The sequence below is a fragment of the Pteropus alecto genome, unplaced genomic scaffold (genome assembly GCF_000325575.1).
Source record: "Pteropus alecto unplaced genomic scaffold, ASM32557v1 scaffold61, whole genome shotgun sequence".
Classification (NCBI taxonomy): domain Eukaryota; kingdom Metazoa; phylum Chordata; class Mammalia; order Chiroptera; family Pteropodidae; genus Pteropus; species Pteropus alecto.
In genome coordinates this window covers 19,897,899-19,920,083 of record NW_006434835.1, presented here as the reverse complement: position 1 = coordinate 19,920,083, position 22,185 = coordinate 19,897,899, and the positions used below count along the sequence as shown (strand labels likewise).

The window sequence follows — 22,185 nt, the reverse complement described above, 5'->3', positions numbered from 1 at the left end:
TATTTGAATATTTATTTTATAACAGACATTATTCTAGGCACTGGAGATACAGTAGTGAACAAAACATGAACCTTATAATGCAGATGGGGTGACAGACAATAAGCAAATACATAAAGTCAAGTGGTGATAAATGCTAGGAAGAAAAAATAGAATACAGTTAGAACACAATATGGGAGATATGAAAGAGTTGTTCTTCTACATAAGATGGTCAGAAAAGACCTCTTTGGTAAGGTGACATGTGACCAGAAATCTGAGGCAAAAATGCTAAGCATGCAGATATCTGGGAGAGAAAATGGGAACCACAGTGCTAATGCCCTGAGACAGAAGAGTATCTGGCTAAGGACAGCTAGTCGAGACAGGAAAGAGGGAGTCTGAGGTAATATAAGTAGTGTCTTGTATGATAGGAAAAGAATGGATTTATTCCAAATGAGATGGAAAGTGACATAGCTTTCATTTTTAAAAGATCATTCTGGCTTCTGTCTGTATAATATACTATATAAGGACAAGGATGGAAGTATGATGACCATTTAGAATGTGACTATAATAATGCATGTGAGAAATGATGGAGGCTTTGTAGGTGGTAAGAAGGTATTAGGAAAGTCGGATTCTGGGTATTATATGGAAGATAGAGCTAGCATGACTTACTTACAAAATGAATGTGAGATTTGAGGAAAAGAGAGGTCTAAGAATGATTCCCAAGGTTTCTGGCTTGAGCATCTGGAAGAATAAGAGTAACCACTTGGTGAGGAAGTAATAGGTTTGACCATATTAAATTTGAGATGCCTTTTAGATATTCAAGTGGAAATATTGAGAAGGCTACTCATTATATATTGGAGTCTGGAGGTAGAGGAGAATTTGAGATATAAATATGGGGTCATGAGTGTGTGGTGGTGAAAGTGTTACCTACATGTAATCAACAGAAATGAGAGGCTGGAGCTCTAAGCCCTGGGAACTCCTAGAAAGATGAAGAACAAAGAAGACTAAAAAATAATGGCCAAGTAAGTAGGAAAAAACCAAGAGTTGTGTTTTAGAGTCCAAATGAATAAAGTGCTTTAAGGAAAAAGTGACTGATTTTTGTCAATGCTGCTGAAGGTCAAGAAAGATGGGAAATGGGGATGACTATTGGTTTTGGCAACACGGAGGTTATTAGTTACCTTATAAAAACTATTTCTGTGGATTAATGGGGACTAGAGCCAGACTGGTATCTAACAGAGAAAGGAAGAACAGAAAGTGAACAAAGAAAGTAAAGGCAATTCTTTAAGTAGTTCTGCTAAAAAAGAAAGTAGAGAAATGAATCGGTAGCTGAGAGCAGAATATGTATCATGTAAGAATGATGCAAGAAAGAGGAGCATAATGCAAAAGGACCAAGGATGCACGAGACAGAAGAAACAATTATAGGAACACTGTCCTTGAGGAGGCCACAAGTAGAGGAACTGGCATTATATAGCAGAACAGACAGTTCACTTATAGAAATAGAAGGGTAGGCAGAGGGATGGGAGATGTTCTAATGACAGGGTGTGCAAGTTTTTTTCTGAATACTTCTTTTCCTTTAGTGAAACAGGAAGCAAAATCAAAAGGTCTGAGTGAGGATGAATTTAGTTTTGTAAGTTTAAGGAAATAGTATGGTACAGTCATTTAGGAAAATAGGAAACTGAATGGACGAAGGAAATATATGAGCAGCATTAATGGCATACTTGATGATGAATTTAAAGTGAGACCAATCAGCATCGTTTTGTGATTCTCTCAGGCTATAGGCATATGCGAGAAAATGATAATGATGAATGATAGAATATAAATTAGATAAGTAAGCAAATGAGGATAAGGGAGACGAAAAACAGTGAAAATATAGCAGTTAATGGACTGAAGGTCCTGGTAAGACTGAAGAATTATTGGAGTTGGGGTAATAGAAGGAGTGAACTAGAGAGACGAGAGATGGTGACTAATAAGTGAAACGCTTGCAGTTGAGACAATGGGAGGATATAGTTATTATAAGTGATAAGGTCTACGGTATGAACATAGGAGTAGAAAGCTGGGAGGAATGGAGGACAAGATTATTTTTGATGAGGAAGTAAGAAAGAGAGTTACAAAGATCTTCCACATGAAACATGAAATCATCAAGAACTAAGACAAGGGGTAGCAGTGAAGAGAGATGAGCCAGGTACATCTCTTATGATTTAAATTATGACTGAGATTATCTGCACAATTCAGGATTCCTACATTAACTTTGTTTCTACTACATATTTGTGGTACACTGTGCCTCAATAAAATGTACTGTTAAACAATTTCCTGTTTACTTCTGCAGTGCAGTTGTCTCCCATCAACATCACAGAGCTATATCTATCTATTCTCAAGAGAGCACCCTCAAAGGACTAGACACACAAGAAGCAAATGAATTCCCTACCTTTGGTTCTTGAAGTTTAACATTCAGGGCACAATAACATTTCCAAATACTAGAATTATTGACTTCTAACTATATTCCAAGGTTTTAGAAACAGGAGATATAGTGGTAAAGAACAAAGAAGTCTCTAGTCTAGTATCACAATACATGGCCGGTATCATTAGCACTGCTTATTATGTTCCACTGAAGCTAGGTTTATTTAAAATTCATCAAATATTTATTAGGTGCTTATTTTGTACTTTTATAAAAACAATGAGCAAAACAGATATTGTCACTGCCCTCAGTGAGCTTATAGTATAATTAGGACAATACAGAGTACAATGAAAACAGAACAATTAGAAAGTCTACAATGGTAACCAAAAAGGGTAGCAATCATTTCTTTTTATTTACAATCTCAAAGCATATTTTTCCTACATTACATTAAAAATAAGAAAACATGGCTTCAGACTACATCCATTTATTTTTTTAATTAAGAACATAAGGCAGTCACAAAACAAATTTTCCTGAAAACTCTTTAGCATTAGAAAACTGAAGCTTCACTTCCTCCCAAGCAAAACTACTATACACCAAAGTACTGTAACTATTCATTAAAAAATTACTTATCCAACATAAAAAAATGAAAACAGTGTGGTGGGATCTAGAGTGATTTCTATTTGCCTTAAAAAACGATCTTTTCTCAATGTTATAATGTTTGTGCAATAATTAAAATTCGGATTAAGAAATAAAAATAACTTACCCTTCGGTCAGCTGCTACCAGTCTAAATTCCTGTAATAACTTGCCAAAAAAAGATCTCTGTGGTTTTCGAAAAAGATGAATTGTCCCCTTTAAAACAAACAAAAATATACAAATCAGCATTTAAATATCTAATCATCTCCATAATTCTTGTAAAGTGATACAGTAATAACAACATTCACTGAATGCTCAATGCATGCCAAATACTTATTCTAGACACTTTACATGTACTTATTTATTTCATACAATAATCCTATGAGGTGAAAAAAATTCTTAGTAAGTTTTCCAAGGGCACAATGTTAGTAAATGACTGAGCAGAAATTCAAACCTAGGCATTTTAGCTCCAGGCCACACTCTTTTATTTTTAAATGGATAAGGCAATTTTGAACCAGAAAAGCAAAGTTTGTTAAATAGCTCTACTGGAAAGAAAATATGAAAATTTACTTTATCAAAGCTTTATACATGAAAGGCTTGGCAACTATTACTAAAGTAAAACCTCTGAGGTTCCCTCTTAGGCATGCAAAGTATTGAACATCCCAGGTAGCTTCCGTAGCTCCTGCTAGGACATGGTATGAGGCCAGCAGAGAAAGGGTCTGGCAGTGGGATTACCAATGGTAGAAGGGACGGAGTGATGACCAGAGTGGGATTTGCTACTCAAGATCAGGAAGCCAAAAGCCTTAGCATAAAGGAGTGTTCAAGCACATATGAAAAGTTAGCTTATGATTACAGCAGTATCCAACATCAGTGGGAAAAATGAGTTATTCGATAAATGGTGTTTGAAAAATGGTAAAGTTGGATCCTCACTGTACTCCATACTATAATTTTTTATTACTTTAAAATTAAAACTATAGAGTACTTAAACTATGAATGTATAATTTATAATCTTGGAATTGGAGAAGCCTTTTCTTAGTAGGACATAAAACCAAGAAGTTATGAAGAAAAAGTGACCAATTTTACTATATACTTTCATGCTGAGAATATAATACTTTAAAAACAGATGGACAAACAATAACTTTGGAAAGATAAACTGTGAAAAAAAAAATTATTTCAAAAGCAAAGTAATTATTTCCAGGGAAAAAAAATCCTTCATAATTTTCATTGGTCATACATAATAACGATTGCTAAGTGCCATGTACTTAAATATTTGGGTTTTAACAAAATATTTTCCTAGATGGTAAAGGTCACAATCACCATAACAATCATCCTACATTTCTACCTCACTAAAGTTGGCCATTTTGACTCAAATAGAAAGCAAGAGAACTGGGTATTAAGACTGAAAATGTGAAAAACTCTCAGATCCAATTCAAGCAGAGGCATGATTTTCTTACAGTTAGCATCTAGGAAATCTCAGTAGCTATAAAAAGGCATAGTTCATTTCTTCAAAGCTTAGACATGTTATTAGTTGCGTTGAGACTCAGGAAAGGCTGAGCTCCAGAAATCTGGCATAAGAAACATAGCAGAATGTTGATCGTTGTTGAGGCCAAGTGATGGCTACACAGGAGCTCATTATATATTCTACTTTTGTGTACGTTTGAAATGTTCCATAATAAAAAAGTAATAAAGTGAAAAATACTTTAAAATGTAAAAATAAAGCATCAGAAAAAAGTGTTACTAACTTTGGCATCCAAATAAGGACCAGTGTATGTGTAATCCATAAGGCTCTCAGCCAATTCAGTTGAAAAGGAACAATATACTATTTTCCTTTGAGATGCTAATATCAATATTAATGAGTATACTCTGTTCTTAAAAGAATTACATGTGGGTATTTTGGTCCCCAAAATAATTCTGATTACTGTTATCAGTGGATATCTTCTAACTTCAATCCACCTTATTTAAGTTATATTAAGTTTCAAGTTAAGAAAATAAAGGATTTTTAAAAGGCAAAGGGCCATTTCTGATGTCATTCTGATATTGGAAAAAAAGACAAAAATCCTAACGTTCACAGCATTCTTTCCAAAATTATATAGGCTCTCCATAGTTATCAGGATAAAGTCCAAATTTTATAATCTGTAATTCAAATGACTTAGCCTGTTTCTTTCGTTTTATTTCTTGCTCCAGATAGGAATCTTCAAGTCCAACTAGACTAGACTGTATTTCATGTTCATATCACTCTAGAGTGAAAAGGTCAAACTTGCCTAACCCAAGCTCTAACAGCCTTATAACATTTAGCAAGTTACTTGGCCTGTTTCCTCATCTGAGAGTAACACATACTAGGTTATTAGAGTAATGCACGAAGTACTCATTTGTATGTTTCACTTCCTACATGAAGTCTTCCTGGATTATTCCAAACAATAGTGTTTTCTATGCCACTTATTTTGTAGTTAACCATGGGATAGCCTTCATATTGTCATCCTGCATTGTAAGTTAATTTTTTAGTAACTTCTCTAATGACAAAGGCTATATTTCCTTTAAATTTTCTGAGATAGCACTGTGCTTTGCACAAAGCATGTTCTTAATAAATAATAATGGGGACTCACCAAGTTATCATAGGAACATAAAGGAGGCACTTAAATGGATCTTGAGACGTGGCAGAAAGGCTCATAAACTAAAGAACAAGTAAGGGTTGCACTGATAAGGACGAGGTTAGGAGATGGAGAACGATTCTGGCTGAAAGAACAGCATATACAAGTAAGGTGTAAAAGCCTAATTCTTAGAGCATGATATGCAAGCTGTTCACTGTGGCTGGAATATGGATGTACATTATGTGTAAATAAAAAGAAGCTTGACTACGGATGGCTTTGTATGCCATGATAAACAGGACTTAATCTTGAAGGCTATAGAAAAAAAAAATTTGAAGCTTTTTAAGCAAGAGAGAGGTCAAATTTTAGAAATTTAACTATGGCTACACAGTGGTGAATGTTCTGAAGAACATAGCTGGGAGGTATTTGGTCAGGCAAAAAAAAGAAAAAGCAAACTTATACCCATTTTCTGTGTGTAAAGCAGGGATTACAGAAAGAGTATGTGGATATGACATTTGTTTTTGACCATTCAAGGAAAAAACTGAGCAGAGTGACAATGGCTTAGGCGCAGAAATGTGGTCTTTTTCAATGTAGGCTAACCACAAGAGATCCATGAATTTTTCTAATAAAATGGTCTGTACCTCTTTTGACTCTGAAATCACAATCAACTGATTATCTTTAGATAAAATTCAGAGTACATACTGGATTTCTACAGGCGTAAATAACGAATTCCTCTAACAAAATTTAGATTTAACGTCATATCCCCAAAACCGTAAGATATACTGGGATCTACAATCGCAGAAAAAAGCTGCAATAAGATGTTTGACCAACACCTTGCCTTGCTCAACAAGTCTGGCCTACCTGCTCTGCTGTATCGGTCTGGCATTCAATAAAACCAAGTTATACATGGGAGTGTCCGTCTCAATACCCTATTGATAATCCTCTTTATTTGTGCCAGCGTTAGGGTCACTGCAGTAAGCATCTCTGTTACGGTTGCTGGTGCTGTGCACTTGTTTTTAGATCTTCTGTTGGTGCTTTAGTCGCTGACGCCTGCAATACTTATTTCTATATAGAGTACATCTCGCCATGGGGAAGCCATAAACTCGCCGGAGCGGAAAGCTCGGCCTGGAGCCGGCCCGGAATCACAGGCGGCAAAAGAACAGAGTGAAGGAGCGAGGGGGAATCAGTGCTCTGGGGAAATCTTTTGGACGCCAACCGCTTCTTTCGGGGTACCCGAGCACGACTCGACGACCCCACCTCTTGGCAAATGAGGCATTTCAAGGCCGCTTCAAGATGAGAGAAAGTAGCGGGTATCACCTAGGACAATTTCCCTCATTCCCTCCGCCAACTCACCATGATAAGGAGCCGCACAGCCCCAGCCGGAAGACGCTCTGGGAAGCTGGTTTTTCCCGGGAGCGGAAGGGGTGGGGCGTCAGAGGCGTATTGGCTGCAAGCAACGCTGAGGCGGAAGTGCGTGCCCCGGTCGTCCGTTCCTGCCTCACCTTGGCGTCCGCCCCTGCGTTCTATAGAGGCGAAAGCAGTGGCTAGAGCGCCGCTGAGCCTTCGGAGGAGTAGGTAGCGTGTTAAGAGCACGGAAGGAACCAGTTCTAAACCACAGGTTGCATTTAGCTTATTCTATTTAATCTCTTTCAATATATGATAGTATGACCTTGCCACTTTTGAAGGTTACATGCCAGTTATTTTATAGAATGCTCATGGAGTAATTTCGGGGTATGCATCTTTGACAGGAATATTACAAAAGTGATTATTGCATTTTCCTCATTAACCGTATTATGTGAAATTTGGCCCATTAATGATAACTTTCAACACTAGATTAAGGTGGCATTTGCCAGTTTTTTCCACTACAAAGTAACTCCTTCTTTCTAATTAATATTTTGTGGGATGTATTTTGAAACCATGTAAATATTCTTCACACTTTCAAATTGTTCTGTTTATTTGGACATTTACACTGGCTCATGTTTTTTTAATTTTATGTGATGGGTTATAATCCATTACTGTGGTTAATTTTGATGTATAAATTTGTCCATACTCATCAGTCTTTGAATATTTCCCTCTTTCCTGGTACCAGATATTACAGGTTCATCAAACATGTTCTGTGCCCCAATCCTGGAATTGACCATTTCACCAAGGAGCCCTGGTTCCTTATAATGGATGTTATAAACTGAATATGTCCTCCTAAAATTCATATGTTGAAGCCTCACACCCCAATGTGATGGTATTTGGACATGGATCCTTGGGAGATAATTAGGGTTAGATGAGGTCATAAGGGTGGAATCCTCATGATGGCATTAGTGCCTTTATAAGAGATACCAGAGAACTTGCTGTCATGTGAGGACACAGCAAGAAGGTGGCTGCTTGCAAGCCCATGAAAGCTCTCACAAGAAACCAAATAGGCCAGCACCTTGATCTTTTAATTTGCCTACCTTCCAGAACTATGAAATTTGTTATTTAAGTCACCCAGTCTGGTATTTTTGCTAGGGCAGCCCAAATAGACTAAGATTTTGATATCAAGAAGTGAGGTGCTGCTTCAAAAAAACACCTAGAAATGTGGCAGCTTTAACAGACTAAGAGTGGAGAATTTGGAAGATAAGACATGGGTGTTGTGTGTGGTCGTCGCTTTTGGGAGTATAACTGCTCCCAGGTCTCTCAATGGAGAAAACTAGGGAATACACGCATGTGGATACACACACACATATTTACATTTATATTTCTTTTTCTCTAAAATTATGAATTCATACTCTTAAATCCAATTCCAACCCAACCCCACAGGTTTCACTTGAGTTCTTGCCCTTTATTAACTCTTGTATTTATAACCTTTCTGTATTCATAATTCATAGCTTTCTGACAGTGAGAAATGTCTCCGCTATTGTTAATATATTGACTTATTTGATCAGGTCTCCTGTATGTAACCAATGTGCAATCTTTCCTGACACCTTCCACCCACCTTGTCCCCCACAGACACTTTCCTCTCTCTGCTTGAGCACTTAGTCGTTATTCCAGGTCGTCCCTGTTCACCATGTGAATAACTTCATCACTCTGTCCCTAACACCCCGTAACAAGCTGCCCATCATTGTAGATACCCTCCTCATCCCACTTGGTCTCTGACACCCCACTTTGGGCCACCATATGCTCACTCTCCCCCCTGTGACTGTTTTGAACCACTGTGAAATAGGCCTGAGACTATCTGTAGAAAGGTCTACTTGCAAGGTTGGCCCTTGACTGGCATCTGGGAACCGGGATTTGGGGTTAGTTTCCCACCATTCCCTAACACAGGCCTAACACTTCCACACATGTTCTCATAACTTGATACTAGAGGAATTAAGTGCACCCTGTGTGATTCTACTGGAAGGTGGTGCTTGATTTCCTCTGGACTTTTCCCTCTACCCTTTTTCCCTTTGCTGGGTGAGTTTACAAATATGTATCCTTATCTACTTTATGTTAATACTATACTACTTTGAGTACAGTAACCTTATTTCAATATAATTCCATTTACTGCTTTCTCGTTCTTTGTACAATTTTTGTTCTCTATTTTACTTCTACATATCAGTACGTGTTAAAAAAAAAAGTCAATATTTAGAGAAATTAAGAAAAAAATCTTTCATATTTACTGACATATCATTTCCAAAGTTAATTCCTTCCATGAGATACAGGTTCCCATTGAGGATCATTTTCTGACAGCCTAAAGAATTTTATCTTTAAACATCTTCTATATCACTGTGGTAGCGACATATTCTCTTACTAGTTTTTGTTCATCTGGAACAGCTTTTACTTTGCCTGAACATTTTGACTATGGAATGTTAGGTTAACTTTTAATTTTTATACTTTAACAATGTCATTCCATCATTCCCTGGAAGATGGTTATTTCTGATGAAATTAGCCATCACTTTCACTTTTTGAATGTAATGTCATTTCCCCTCCCTGGCTGCTTTTAAGATTATTTTGCTGTTTTTTTCTTCTTTTGGCAATATGATGTACCCAGATGTGATCTTTGTTGTATTTATTCTGCTTGGGGTTCAATGAACTTCTTAAACCTCTAAGTCACTAGCTTACAACAATTTGGGGACATTTTCAGGCATTACTGTTTCACATTTTTCTTTTGCCCCATTCTCTTCTCCTTCTGGACCTCAAATTACAGGTATGTTGACTGATATTGTTCCACAGGTCTCAACCCTCTGCTGTTCTTCTCTGTGCTTCAGTTTGATAATTGTTTTGGCGGTATTCCAGTTTTCTTTCTTCTGCTGTGTCCAGTTTACTGTTAAGCCCATCCCAGGAATTTTTAAATTTCAGATACTGTTTCATTTTGGATTTTTATTTTTCATCACCAGACTTTGTTTGGTTTTTAGTTTCTAGTTCTTTGCTGAGAATCCCAATTAGTTCATCCTTCATCTTTTTTCGTCCTGTAAATTCTTTAACCTATTTTATTTTTTATAGTGACATTGGTTAATGAAATCCAGTAAGTTTCAGCTGTACATTTTAATACCAAGGCATATATATTTACGCCGTTTACCTCTCTAAGCTGTCACCACATATTTGACCCCCCTTACTCTATTCACCTCCTCCCTCCCCTATTTTAAAGATGTTTTAATTTTTTTGTTAATTCCAATATGTAGCTCATCGGTGCATCTGCTTCTACATATTTTCTATTGATTATGGTTCATATAATTTCTTTTCATGCTTAGTAATTGTTTATTGCCTAATGGGCTTTGTGGATATGTTGTAAAGACTCTGGATTCTGTCTTCTAAAGACTGTTGAGTTTTGTTCTGGCTAGCTGTTAAATTACTGATGGATAACCTTAATGCTGTGAAAGCTTGATTTTAAGGTTTGCGACTGAGTTTCTTTCCATTTTGCCCATAGTCCTAAAGTACAGCCCTGAGTTCCAGGATGTTGTCCTTCCTCCTAAGGCATGGCCCTTTTTGGGTTTCAACGGGAAACCTGGAATGCAAACCCGTTAGTGGAATTTGAATTTCAAACTCTGTATTCCCCCAGCAATTGCTACCTTTGCACAGTTCTTTAGACTTCATTTATTGCTTTATGCTGGATTCCTCTGAATATCACACTGCATAGGTACAAATTTGAAAAGAATTTGTAGGCGGATTTGGGGGCTTATATCTGTGAAGCTCTCTCCTTTTCAAGATTTCCCTCCTAATTTCCAGCTGTTCTGGAAGCCCCAAATGACTCCTCAGACCAGCAAGACTATCCCATTCTGCCTGAATTCTATTTCCAAGCACACTGCACAATCTGGAAATTGCCCTCAGGGTAAAAGCTAGTGAATGTGGATTTCTTCTAGTATATGATTTTGTGCAATTTCCGCCTTTTTTCATTGTTCTCTACAGGCTTCTAATCATTTTTACATTTTGTTCAGAGTTTATAATTGCTATTGGCAAGAAAGTTAGTCCAATACAAGCTACTCCTTCAGTTACCAATCTGCAACCTCTGAAATCTCAAAACGTTTCAAATTAAAAAGTTAAAAACAAAATAAAGTTTATAATTTATTTCCAACTCATTAGGATAAAACTCACTTTATGCAACTGAACTTTTTAATTCATTTCTTCTGAAGAAAAGTACAAAAGACCAGATTCAAATTGAGACAAGCATTTAAAGGAAAATCTTTTGGCTCAGAGTCCAAAAAAAAAAAACTAAATGATTCATTCTACCAAAAAAAAATTACTTTTTGTACAAAATATAAAGAATTTTACATTATAAAGACTCCTGTATATTTACTTAAATTAGAATTCTAGCTTCTGCTTTTTTTCCAATTCTTCCCAAGCACAAAGCATATTTTCAAGTCAGAGATATGATCACCTCAATGGGCGAACTGTTTTAGAATAAGCTTTTACCCTTAAGAAACCTTGAAAAGATAGTATCGATTCTTTCCCTTGGCTTAGAGTTCAGTATATCAATAAGATTTAATTTTGTTTACAAAACTCTGCCATATTAACATGAAGAGCACACTAAAATTTAATTTTAAGCATTACTTTTTAGGAAGTAATAATGACATAGAGCTCAATGCAAAATCTAAAAGCTTGCAATCTAATATTAATTTGAAATACCTCAGCAATTTCTATCTTTATTGATAAAGACCAGATCAATCCCTTACACCTCCTACTATATCATCATACTATTTTCATGGCCTTTCTAGGAAAGAAACACTGCTTAAAAGTTGGTCATAGTAAGACATAGAAAATAGTTCTCTAGCGCTAAGCTCAACTTCAGTCTTGATCAGCAAATTAAAATAACTTCTATACATGGATGGACATTCATATAATAATATAATTTTCTTACTCAATGTTTATGACAATATTAACTTTTACACCTTTTAACATTTGAAATCTTCGTTATTTAAAAACTTTAAATTATTGCAGATAGAATTATGATATTAAAGATTATATTTTGAAAGTTGAGTTTGAAGTAATAGACCTAATCAGTTATCCAAGCAGCAATAACATTAATCCTTGTCTAAATGAAAATACAAAATACAATTTTATGAGCCTTATTGAAAATGTTTTAATTTGGGATGTTCCTAATTCTTGTCATCAAGTTTATTTCATCATTTTGACTAGGAGTATTTTATAATTGATGCTTTAATGTTTGAGACTTTAAAAAAGATACTACTCATGACATAAAATATGCATGGTTCTGGCTTAAAATTTTTTTCTATTTATCTCAACCCTCATTTTTATTATCCATGGAGTTCTAAAGTCATGATTAAAAGAGACATGATTTAAGTTATGTCTATAGATCCCATATGATGTTAAAAAATCATATATCTTGTATATTTAGATAAATCTTGAGCAAAGTAAAATTAAGAACATATGTCTTGATTATATAATTCTTACCTAACAGAGGCAAGGTTTTAACTTTAATTCATCCTCTCAAGACCAAAGATATTTTTCCTAAATGAAAAGTCTTTGTTACTGCTATAAAATTATTCTTTCCACCCACATTTTACATAAAAGCACCAAAGAAAATATCTGTAAACAAACTTTTAACCAGTAAACTAAGGGCAAATATCCATTTGCCTTTATTACAATATTTAAAAGGCCATGATATGAGTCTCTATTTCCTACAATGACACTTTTTAAATAAAAATCCAGGCATACTTATACAAACAAGAAACATAATTACTGTACATTTTGAAGGAACAAAGGCAGATTAACAGACAAACTTTTTTGTTAACAAAGTGAGCACAAGAAACCTATAAAATGTATGCAATGTATAAAAATCCAGTAAATTTTTAAAGTTTCATTGAAGGGATTAATAACTATAAAGAATAAAAGATGGTAGATCCACTGGCTTATCATTATCCTGTAAACAGTAAGAAATAAGCAATAAATTAGAAATGCCTTAGCTCCCAGTAAATTTCCCTTCTCTTGCACAGGGACAACTTTTACAGCTGTTAAAACAGGTTTTCTTAAATATTAGAATAATTCTAGCAGAAAATAAATTCCATTAGGAATAAGTTAACAGTCTATAATAGATTTATGACAAACATGTTTTAAAAAAAAAATACTGCAGGTCACATGAGGATTGATCTACATGTTGTATGACAGAGTGACTCAAAACTTCCAAACTCCTATTATATAGATGTTTTGTTGCTATCAATTGCTTTCTAAATGTTTGGTAGAAAGGTACTAGAAAAATAAAAAGTAAAAAGAACATAATTGTTTAATGTCTGTAGATTTATCCAGAAAAAACTTTCAAAATCCTTTTTCCTATTATTATTACACAGAAAAAAGTTTCATTTGGCACACGATTTGTAAAAAGAAAAGGGGGAAAAAAGAAGCTTAGAGTGTTTGGCATTCTAATCATCCATAGTAAAGACAACAGTAGGAAAGAAAAATAGGAAAAATTACTATTTTAGGAAATGACGTCAGAAGACAATCGACAGCTCTTGTGTCATCTACCATTTACTGTCTCTGGAATACTTTCGTCTGCAACACAATATACAGATTATTTACATGATTATATTGGTAAAGAAGACCAGAATCAGTTTTTGCTGTGCTCTAACTTACAGTGCCCATTGTGATAACCACGACCATCAAGGCAAGAAGGCCTTAAACAAAATATTCCATTTGCATTGTATATTTTATTTAAATTTGTTTTATGGTTCATCTCCTGGGATGCACAAATAATTATAACTCTGATAAGTCCTGTAAACTTAGGCTAGGTTTCTGTAGCTGATAACTATTCACTGAAGATGGTGTGTTTCTCTCTTGGAAAGTAAAATGTTCTGCAGGCTTACAAAGGTATTTTCTTAAACGGTGGTATCTCCAAAGTCCTTGTTCCAACGTATGTATGCTTCTAAGGTTTGAGGGCTCACACTGCGTTTTATCTTTTTCAAGGATTCAGTGAAGTCAGATAATCGAATATTTCTCATCTAGATTTTAAAAAAGCACATGACAATACAAATGATGAACACATACAGTAGTTAACCCAATAATGGATTAAAGTAATGATGCTGTTTATTAATGTTATAAATATATATAGAAGTATTCTTAGAAAATCATGCCAATCATCTTATTTTATATATTAGACAAGGTTGTTACATAAAAAAATCTTACAAAAATGCTATACCAATATACATTTCATTACTTGTGTTTAGTTTCTTAGGTATTAACATTTTAAAGCATAATATTTTCCCATTATAAAAATAAGAAAACACTCATTATAGAAAATTTGACAAAATATACACAAACAGAAAAAGAATCACTCACAGTTCCACCATTCAGATATACAACCACTCCTTATCTCCAATCTTTTTTTCTGTGTAGTTTCATGGAATTCTGAATTCTCAAGTCTCACTCACTACATACCCTAGCAAAAATTCATGCTAGATTTATTAGAAAGGAAAGAGGGGTTTATAAGCAGTACATGGGACTTTTAAAAAAATGTTATCTTTAACTACAACATGTAGGATGCTTGTATCTGAAATTTCCTAATATCAATATTGCTTATAATGATTTTTCATATATATTTGGTCTTATTTACTGACATTGTAATTGTTTTTAAGCATGTAGAATAAAACAATGCTGAATAAATATATTTACCTAAGGATATTTAAAGGGCAAAATGGAGTTTAGCACAAAATGACCAGTATTAAAAATTGTCACTAGTAGATACATGTATTATTTTGCCCCAAAATAATAAGTTAAAGGAGAATTTGAGACAAAATTTCAACAAATGACATTTATCTATAGTCTTATTACTCTTATAAAACCCCGTCTCTTACTTCACATCCTCTCTTAATATCTCCAAAAGCACAGAAGAAAATCACCTACACTTGTTACTTGCAGCCTAATCTGAAAAATCTCAGTCAAAAAGGATATATTGATCACCATAATAAGCCCTACTTGTTTCTTATTTAACTGCAAAACACACATTGGCTCTTCCTTAAGCCCAAAGTGTAGAATAATGATGAATGTAATGTGGGTGTTATCTACAATATTCCTGAATAAAATTTGTTATAGAAATTAAGGTTTTAAAAGCTTTTGATGAAATTCTAATTTAAGTATATAGTTGGTATATGTATACATATGAAATTTATATATGGTAATTTAAAGCTAGTAAGAGACTAATGTATACAACAGGAATAAGTAACCTGTAGCCAGTTCAGCAAAGAGGAAAAATAAAATGCAAAGATGTCTTATTAAAATAAAAAATTAATAAAGTTAAGTTAAATTGGATACAAATTGTGTGCTTTAAAAACAAAGTACATTATATCCTAAATTTATAATCACCAATTTCCAATACTACCTTCTTAAAAACACAGAATTCCAACACAATTAGTTGACTTTCTATTCTTTTAAACTATAAAAGACAAACTGTGTATATCTCACCCAATTTGTGTATATACAACAGTACCTGACAATACCCTTAGTTATTAAAGTTGCACCAAATAATGACTGAACAAAATTCTTGTATACAATTTTAGAAACCAAAGTACTTGTATTTCCCTCTCATCATAAATAGGACTGACAGAATAAATTTCCTTACTCTCTGTAATAAAATGCCATTATTGAGTATTTATGTATTTTAAAATTATTTAATGGACACATACATTGTTCACTAATGCCAGACTGTTTTAAGTGCTTTATAAATATTAACTCATAAGTCAGAACTGACAGCTAAAAGCTACTACCAAATTAACATTAAAACCATTAAAGTAAATTTAAACTGGATAAAAATATACAGAACTAAATATTATAACAATGTAACCTGACTATACATAATTACAGGATGGTACCAGTAATGTTATTTCTTGTAATTCATTCTGAAGTTTTAAGCTTTTAGTATTGCTATCTGAAATTTAAATTATGGCTTATATAGTTTTAAAATACTGGATACAATTACATTTTTAGGTGTGGGATTAAAAAAATCAAGTAGATATGTTACATTATAGTACTGAAATGTACTCTATCAGAATGAATTAATGATATTTTAAAAATATGTGTATTTTCAGGCTCTTGTCATTGGAGTGGGCTTAACACCAGTACTAATAAAAAACAAAGCAGTATGCATTTCTATACTAATCTTAATATTATTCATTAAAATGAACCAGGGTTCCTATAGAGTTGCTAACATGTCCTGGAGTAGGTAAATTCAAGATCTACCTTGCTCTTAGAAAGCAAGAATGCTTTCCAAAGTTCTATGGTAGTGTTGAAAGGTCTTGTCTTAATATAAAAACATTTCACTAGCCAACTATGACCCTTTAAAAATTAAAAAAAATTATAATTGATTTACAGATGTGTTGAGCATCTTCTAACATGTCTCCTAATGATTCCCGCCTTGTTATATGTGCCCTTGTGTAGTTCCTTCCCCTCTGAGTGTGGAGTAGACCTAAGAACAGAATACAGCAAAAGTGATGAGATGTCACTTCTAGGATTAGGTTATATAAAGACTATGACTTCCACCTTGCTGGCACTATCTTCCTGGCTTGCTTGCTTTGATGAAGCAAACTACTATGTTGGAGAGGCCTATGTGGCAAGGAAGTAAAAGCAGCCTTCAGCTAATAGCCAGAGAAAACTGAGGCTCTCAGTCCAATAACCCATGAGGAAGTGATTCTGGCAAAAAATCATGTGAATGAGCTTAGAAGCAGATCTTTCCCCAGTTGAACCTTACAATGACTATAGCCCAGCCAACATCTTGACTCCAGCTTGGTAATAGACCCTGGGCTAACAGCTTGATTGCAGCCTTCTGAGAGAGCTTGAAGCAGAGGACTCAGCTAAGCTGTGCCCAGCTGCTTGACTCTGAGAAAATATGTCATTTTAAGCTGCTAAATTTTTGTTATACAGCAATATATACCTACTGCAACATAAATACCTTGTTTTATATTAATGAGAATAGAAAAGTTACTAAAAAAAGAATATAGACTCAAAACATCTTTACTCTTCAAATAAAAAAGGAACTATATTTAGGTGGACTTTGTTCCGTGAAGAAAATGTTTTAAGTTTTGTTGTATGTATATTCTCAGGATGAGTAAAACATATACAAAAGAGCCACTATCAATGGAAAACAGGTCTCTTATCTCATGACACAATGGACAGATTCCTAAGAATTTCTGCTATTCCCTAAGTAGCCACCTACTTCCTTTCATAAAAATATTACAAGATGTTAATAAAAGTGTATCAAAGCATTCCATTTATAGGTATAAGCAAGGGGCCTTCCCAATGAATCATCACAGTAAATGCCATGGCCTAGGAGCTTGAGACAGAATGAAGAATACTGGCAGATATGGAGGTGAGTGGGTTTTGCCTGTTAAGTCAACTGAGAATTTGTAGACTGCTTCTTACTGAAATTTATTTGCCAGTTGGTGGTTTTATCTCATTATTGCCTTGATTAGTTCCTTTATTCTATATTCAGTCTTTCCAAGGGACAAACACAAAGGCCTAAAATGTCACATAATGAGCCTTTCTTTAACTTTAAACTAGGGGGCCAGAGTATATGAGTTATTAAGTTTACCTGTACTGGATCCAAGTCAGGAGGAGTGGTGTGTGGAGAGGAAATAATTCATGCACGGTGCTTTTTTTTTTTTTTTTAAACGCCTACAGCCCCTGGTCTTCCTAGGTGGTCTCCCATCCAAGTACTAACCTGGCCCGACCCTGCTTAGCTTCCAAGATCAGATGGGATCGGGCACGTTAAGGGTGGCATGGCCATAGACGGTGCTTACTTTTTAGGTAGAAAAGTACTATTAGGTTTATGCTGAGTATAAGAACATTAAAAATATATATGCATATATATTTATAGGATATCGTTAATAAATTATACTTAAACTATTTTTAAAAAACCCATAAGACACTTTGGGAACACAAATTGTATAGCACTGATACATTTAAAAAAAATTAGAAAAATGTGGAATTAAAATTATGAATCAGATAAAAGGGACTTGGAATTTATACTCTAAAGGTGAATTTTTAAGGTAATAGTTAAACACCAAGGTGGGTATGTGGAATTCTCTATTCCTAAGCTTTATTCATGTCAAATACACTTTAGGTAAACTAGATTGTTAAAATGGAAGAGTGGTTACAAGAAGTGTGAGGGCTTTCTTAGTAATGTAGTTGATTAACCACCATGCACAAGATGCCTGAAGACAAAATCAAGTTTACTTAGAAGTCTGAAGAAAAAACACTGCCAAAATGTACTCAAATACACTCATTCTCTATGTTAAGAGTTCAGTGTCTCCTCAACAGCTGTTGAAACTTGGGTGGTAAAAAAATATCTCACAGATAAGTTACAGATATAATGCAGGCTAATTTTAAAAGTGTGCTCACATAGTTATGTTCATTCCACATATCCAATTTTATATTTTATAGGCAATTTTTTTCAAAAGAAATGCTTCAGCATCTTATAAGAGGACCTACCATCTTAAGAAAATTTAATAAATTACAGTACAAAAGTAATTGTATTGCTTTTATAAGAAAACAGTATTGAAAACTAACAAAATAGAACATCGAGGGGTTAATCTGTTACAAGTTATTTTCATAATGAATAAAATCTTCATTTCCTATAATGACTTAATGACTGTGTATATTTTTTGTCCATTACCAATGAACACCATGAGATTGTAATTTGATAGGCTTCTATATTTTGAAAGTTTTTTTTTCTAGTTTCTAATCACATAAACTACAAAATCCAGACAAAAGATCTGTCTTACAACATAGAAGACCAAAACAAAGAAAAAATAATTATAAAATAGTATACCTCACTGGCAGACATATTCTTCACTTGTTCTGGTTTTAGTTCTGTAAAATATAAAAGTCAGCCACTTAAAAATTTTTGAAGTTTAGCTAAAGAACAAAACCAAGTATAATGATCTAAAAGTATGTGCTCAACATAAATCATTATATTAAGAGAGACATACATTAAGAGCACATATAATTTATAAGTACTAAGAATACTATTCCTTCTTAGGAGTAACTGGAAAATATTTGATTTCCTTGCATATTTCCCAAGAACAATAGATTTTTACAAATTTGAGAGTAAACTTAAACTTAATTTGTTCTTTACAAAAGGCATTAGCTTATTTTTTTTTTAATCTAACAACTTGTGTCTGCTTCAGAAAATAGCTAAAATATTCTAAAAGATATAAATAAACTCTTCCATAAGTGTCCTGAGGTGACCTCTGAAAATGGTCCGCTATTCACCTGACCCAGAAAACCCTACAAAATCATGCAAATCAATAGGTTCAAATCTTCGTGTTCACTTGAAGAACACTCGTGAAACTGCCCAGGCCATTGAGGGTATGCACATCTGAAAAACCACCAAGTATCTGGAGGATGTCACTTAACAGAAGCAATGTGTACCATTCTGTCGTTACAATGGTGTAGTTAGTGTGCCCAGGCCAAACAGTGGGGCTGGATGCAGGATTGGTGGCCCAAAAAGAGTGCTGAATTTTTGCTGCTCATGTTTAAAAATGAGGAGGATAATACTGAACTTAAGGTTTAAATGTGGATTCTCTGGTCATTGAGCACATCCAAGTGAACAAAGCGCCCAAGATGCAGCACAGAATTTACAGAACTCAGGGCGGATTAACCCCTACAGAGCTCTCCCTGCCACATAGAGATGATCCTCACTGAAAAAGAGCAGATTGTTCCTAAACCAGAAGAGCAGGTTGCACTGAAGAAAAAGATATCCCAGAGGAAACTGAAGAAACAAAAACTTATGGCCCAGGAGTAAATTTAACATCAAATAAATGCTAATAAAGTAAAAAAATACAAATGATTTATGCATTAGTTATTGTTTTTGAGTCCACTATCTAAACAATACTTCATTGTTTAGCAAGAAAGTCTGACTAAAATCTGTTACCTAGAGTTTCTGTATTCTCAAAGTTACATTTATTAATCTCCAAAGCAGCAGTTCTTAATCAGTACCGTTTCACTGTAGGAGATGTATACTGAAAGTTGCATGTTCCATGTTCTTTTTTATTGTCATAGCCAGTAATGATGCGTACCTGAGAGCATCACCCATCTACTGTTTATGCTGGCTGTGGACAAGTAGCTTAGAATATCTACTCTAAAGTGAATACCACAGTGAGTTTAATCTAATCTAACCTAACAATGATCAATTGTGGTATTTCAGAATCAACAAATTACCTTGAATCAAAACAAAACAATGAATGATATATTTTGCAATTCCTCAAAAGTTAATATATGATAAATGTATGAATAGTTATATAAGTTCCCTTAGACACACAAATTTCAAGTGATATTTGAACACTGAAATGAAAAGAGCCAAAAAAAAGTTAGGAACATTTTCCCTTATTTTTTTTGCTTGCTTAAAAAAAGTTTTCTTTTTATTTGAATTTTCTTTTGCTTAGCTAATATAAAGTGAAACTTGTTGCCTACAACAGGGGTCATGGTCCACTGATGTATGGGCTGTCTTTACATGGTTTGTGAACTGAAAATGGTTTCACACTTTTGTGGGGGTTTTTTGGTTAAAAAATATATATATATGAAATAAAGAGCATATGTGGCCCACAAGCCTAAAATATTTATTATAAGGCACTTTACAGAAAAGTTTGCTAACCCTAGAAACTACTTTGTATCAAATTTCCCACGGATAAAACTTTACTCCTTTCCTACTAATAAAGGTCTCTAAATAGGGACTTCTTAAATTTCTTAAGTGGTCTAATAAAGAGTTATAAACGTTTCAAGCTCTGTATACCTACCTCGGATAGGACCCAGTGCTGCATCTTTTGCCAAAGCTGTTAGATCACTTCCTGAGTATCCATCAGTCATTCTAGGAATGCGTAGAAAGAGCAAATTATTTTCATCTTTGCAGATTTAAAAATCTCCATGTAATAAGAGGGTAAAACCTAGTTTGCCTTTGTCATCGAGCAGATGCTGTGATTTGAGTTTAAGGGCACAGAAAGCCCACATGCTAAAAACAAAACAGTCTACTGCTGACTATTTATAATGCTTCAATTTTCATCATTAGAACCATTCCTTTAGATTAAGGCATACTGTATCTCCAAGAGGCTACATTAAATTGTAAACATGTCCCTTAGAAGGTAACATCTGTAAGCCATTGCTGGCCAACTGATACATAACCACAATTCTCTATAAGTTAATGAGTCTCTGTGTTCAGGAAGAGCATACTGTCTTGATGGAATGAGGGCCAAAGTAGATTTTTTTTAAATGCAGGACAGACAGGGTGAAGGACGAGTCTGCGGTAGAAGACACTGACAAAAATAGGCACACCTGAATGGGATGCCACAGTAGAGCATCTTGGGCAGTCAAGAGTTTATTAAAGGGAACTAAGAACTAGAGAAGCAAAAAGGAAGAGGAAAATGAAACAGGGAAAGAAAGCATTTACCTATCATGTACTATGTTAAACAACTATACATAACAAACGTTATTAGCAAAATTCTTTATTGGAATGACAAAGAAGGATCTCAGCATTCCCAAATATTGAATTTGTTCTTTTTTTAAAGGTAGCTGGGAACTCAGAAAATTTACTAAAAATACTAGCTACTCACATACTTGTTGAATATTTTAAATTACTTTATCACATTTTTTGTGACTAAAATTCCAAACTACGTCTCCTATATTCAGTTTCTACTTAAGTGTACTGCTCATAAAAAAAGTTGAAGATGTAAAAGTTTTTAAAAATTGTGTTTAATGCGAAAGATCAAAATTATATGAAAATATCTGTGTTGGTGTGGGCAGATATGAGATGTAAATTTTAAAAATTACTTTAATACCACTTAAAAGTTTTAATAAGTTTATAAAAAGAATATTTTACCCTCATTAGATATTTAGGTCATGCCTTATAGAGGATCTAGAAATTAAAATTTAGATACCCTATTAGAATGAGAGATAAGTAAAAAAGTAAAATAGAAGATGAGACAAGTTTTCTGATACATTACTGATTTTATACTTGAGCTTAAAAAATAAAAAGAATTCTTAAAAAAAAAAGCTGTAAGACCAAATCAAATCACTCACCTAGCAAGTTGTGCTAGTTCTTTTTGGGTCAATGGGCTTCCCTGTTTACATAACAGATTTTTAAGTAAAAGTAGTCGTGTCTGAAAAAGAAATATTAAGGAATTATCAGTCCTAAGAAATAGCTTAATAAAATC

General features: G+C 34.2%; 2 protein-coding genes and 1 non-coding gene across 6 annotated transcripts in view; all 3 read right to left on the bottom strand.

The window, feature by feature from the left end:
- SLC30A6 (solute carrier family 30 member 6) overlaps positions 1 to 7,036 on the bottom strand; it is a 29,809-nt gene extending 22,773 nt beyond the window's left edge. The window contains exons 1-2 of one of the 3 annotated variants that reach the window (XM_006910370.3): positions 6,944 to 7,036; positions 3,135 to 3,221 (exon numbers count right to left, since the gene is read on the bottom strand). In XM_006910370.3, the coding sequence (XP_006910432.1) occupies positions 3,135 to 3,221; positions 6,944 to 6,946 (90 nt within the window). In that variant the 5' untranslated portion in view covers positions 6,947 to 7,036. Of the gene's footprint in view, positions 1 to 649; positions 718 to 3,134; positions 3,222 to 6,943 lie in introns of those variants that run through there. The other 2 variants (XM_015588213.2, XM_025045672.1) reach the window with 2 other exon arrangements.
- Positions 7,037 to 12,595: 5,559 nt separating this feature from the next.
- SPAST (spastin) overlaps positions 12,596 to 22,185 on the bottom strand; it is a 46,773-nt gene continuing 37,183 nt past the window's right edge. For both annotated transcript variants that reach the window (XM_006910368.3, XM_006910367.3), the window contains exons 14-17: positions 22,052 to 22,131; positions 20,776 to 20,846; positions 18,810 to 18,850; positions 12,596 to 13,989 (exon numbers count right to left, since the gene is read on the bottom strand). In XM_006910368.3, the coding sequence (XP_006910430.1) occupies positions 13,867 to 13,989; positions 18,810 to 18,850; positions 20,776 to 20,846; positions 22,052 to 22,131 (315 nt within the window). In that variant the 3' untranslated portion in view covers positions 12,596 to 13,866. The remainder of the gene's footprint in view (positions 13,990 to 18,809; positions 18,851 to 20,775; positions 20,847 to 22,051; positions 22,132 to 22,185) is intronic.
- Positions 17,651 to 17,769, bottom strand: LOC112478520. Its single transcript, XR_003045880.1, has one exon. It is a non-coding gene; the product is annotated as a 5S ribosomal RNA (ribosomal RNA).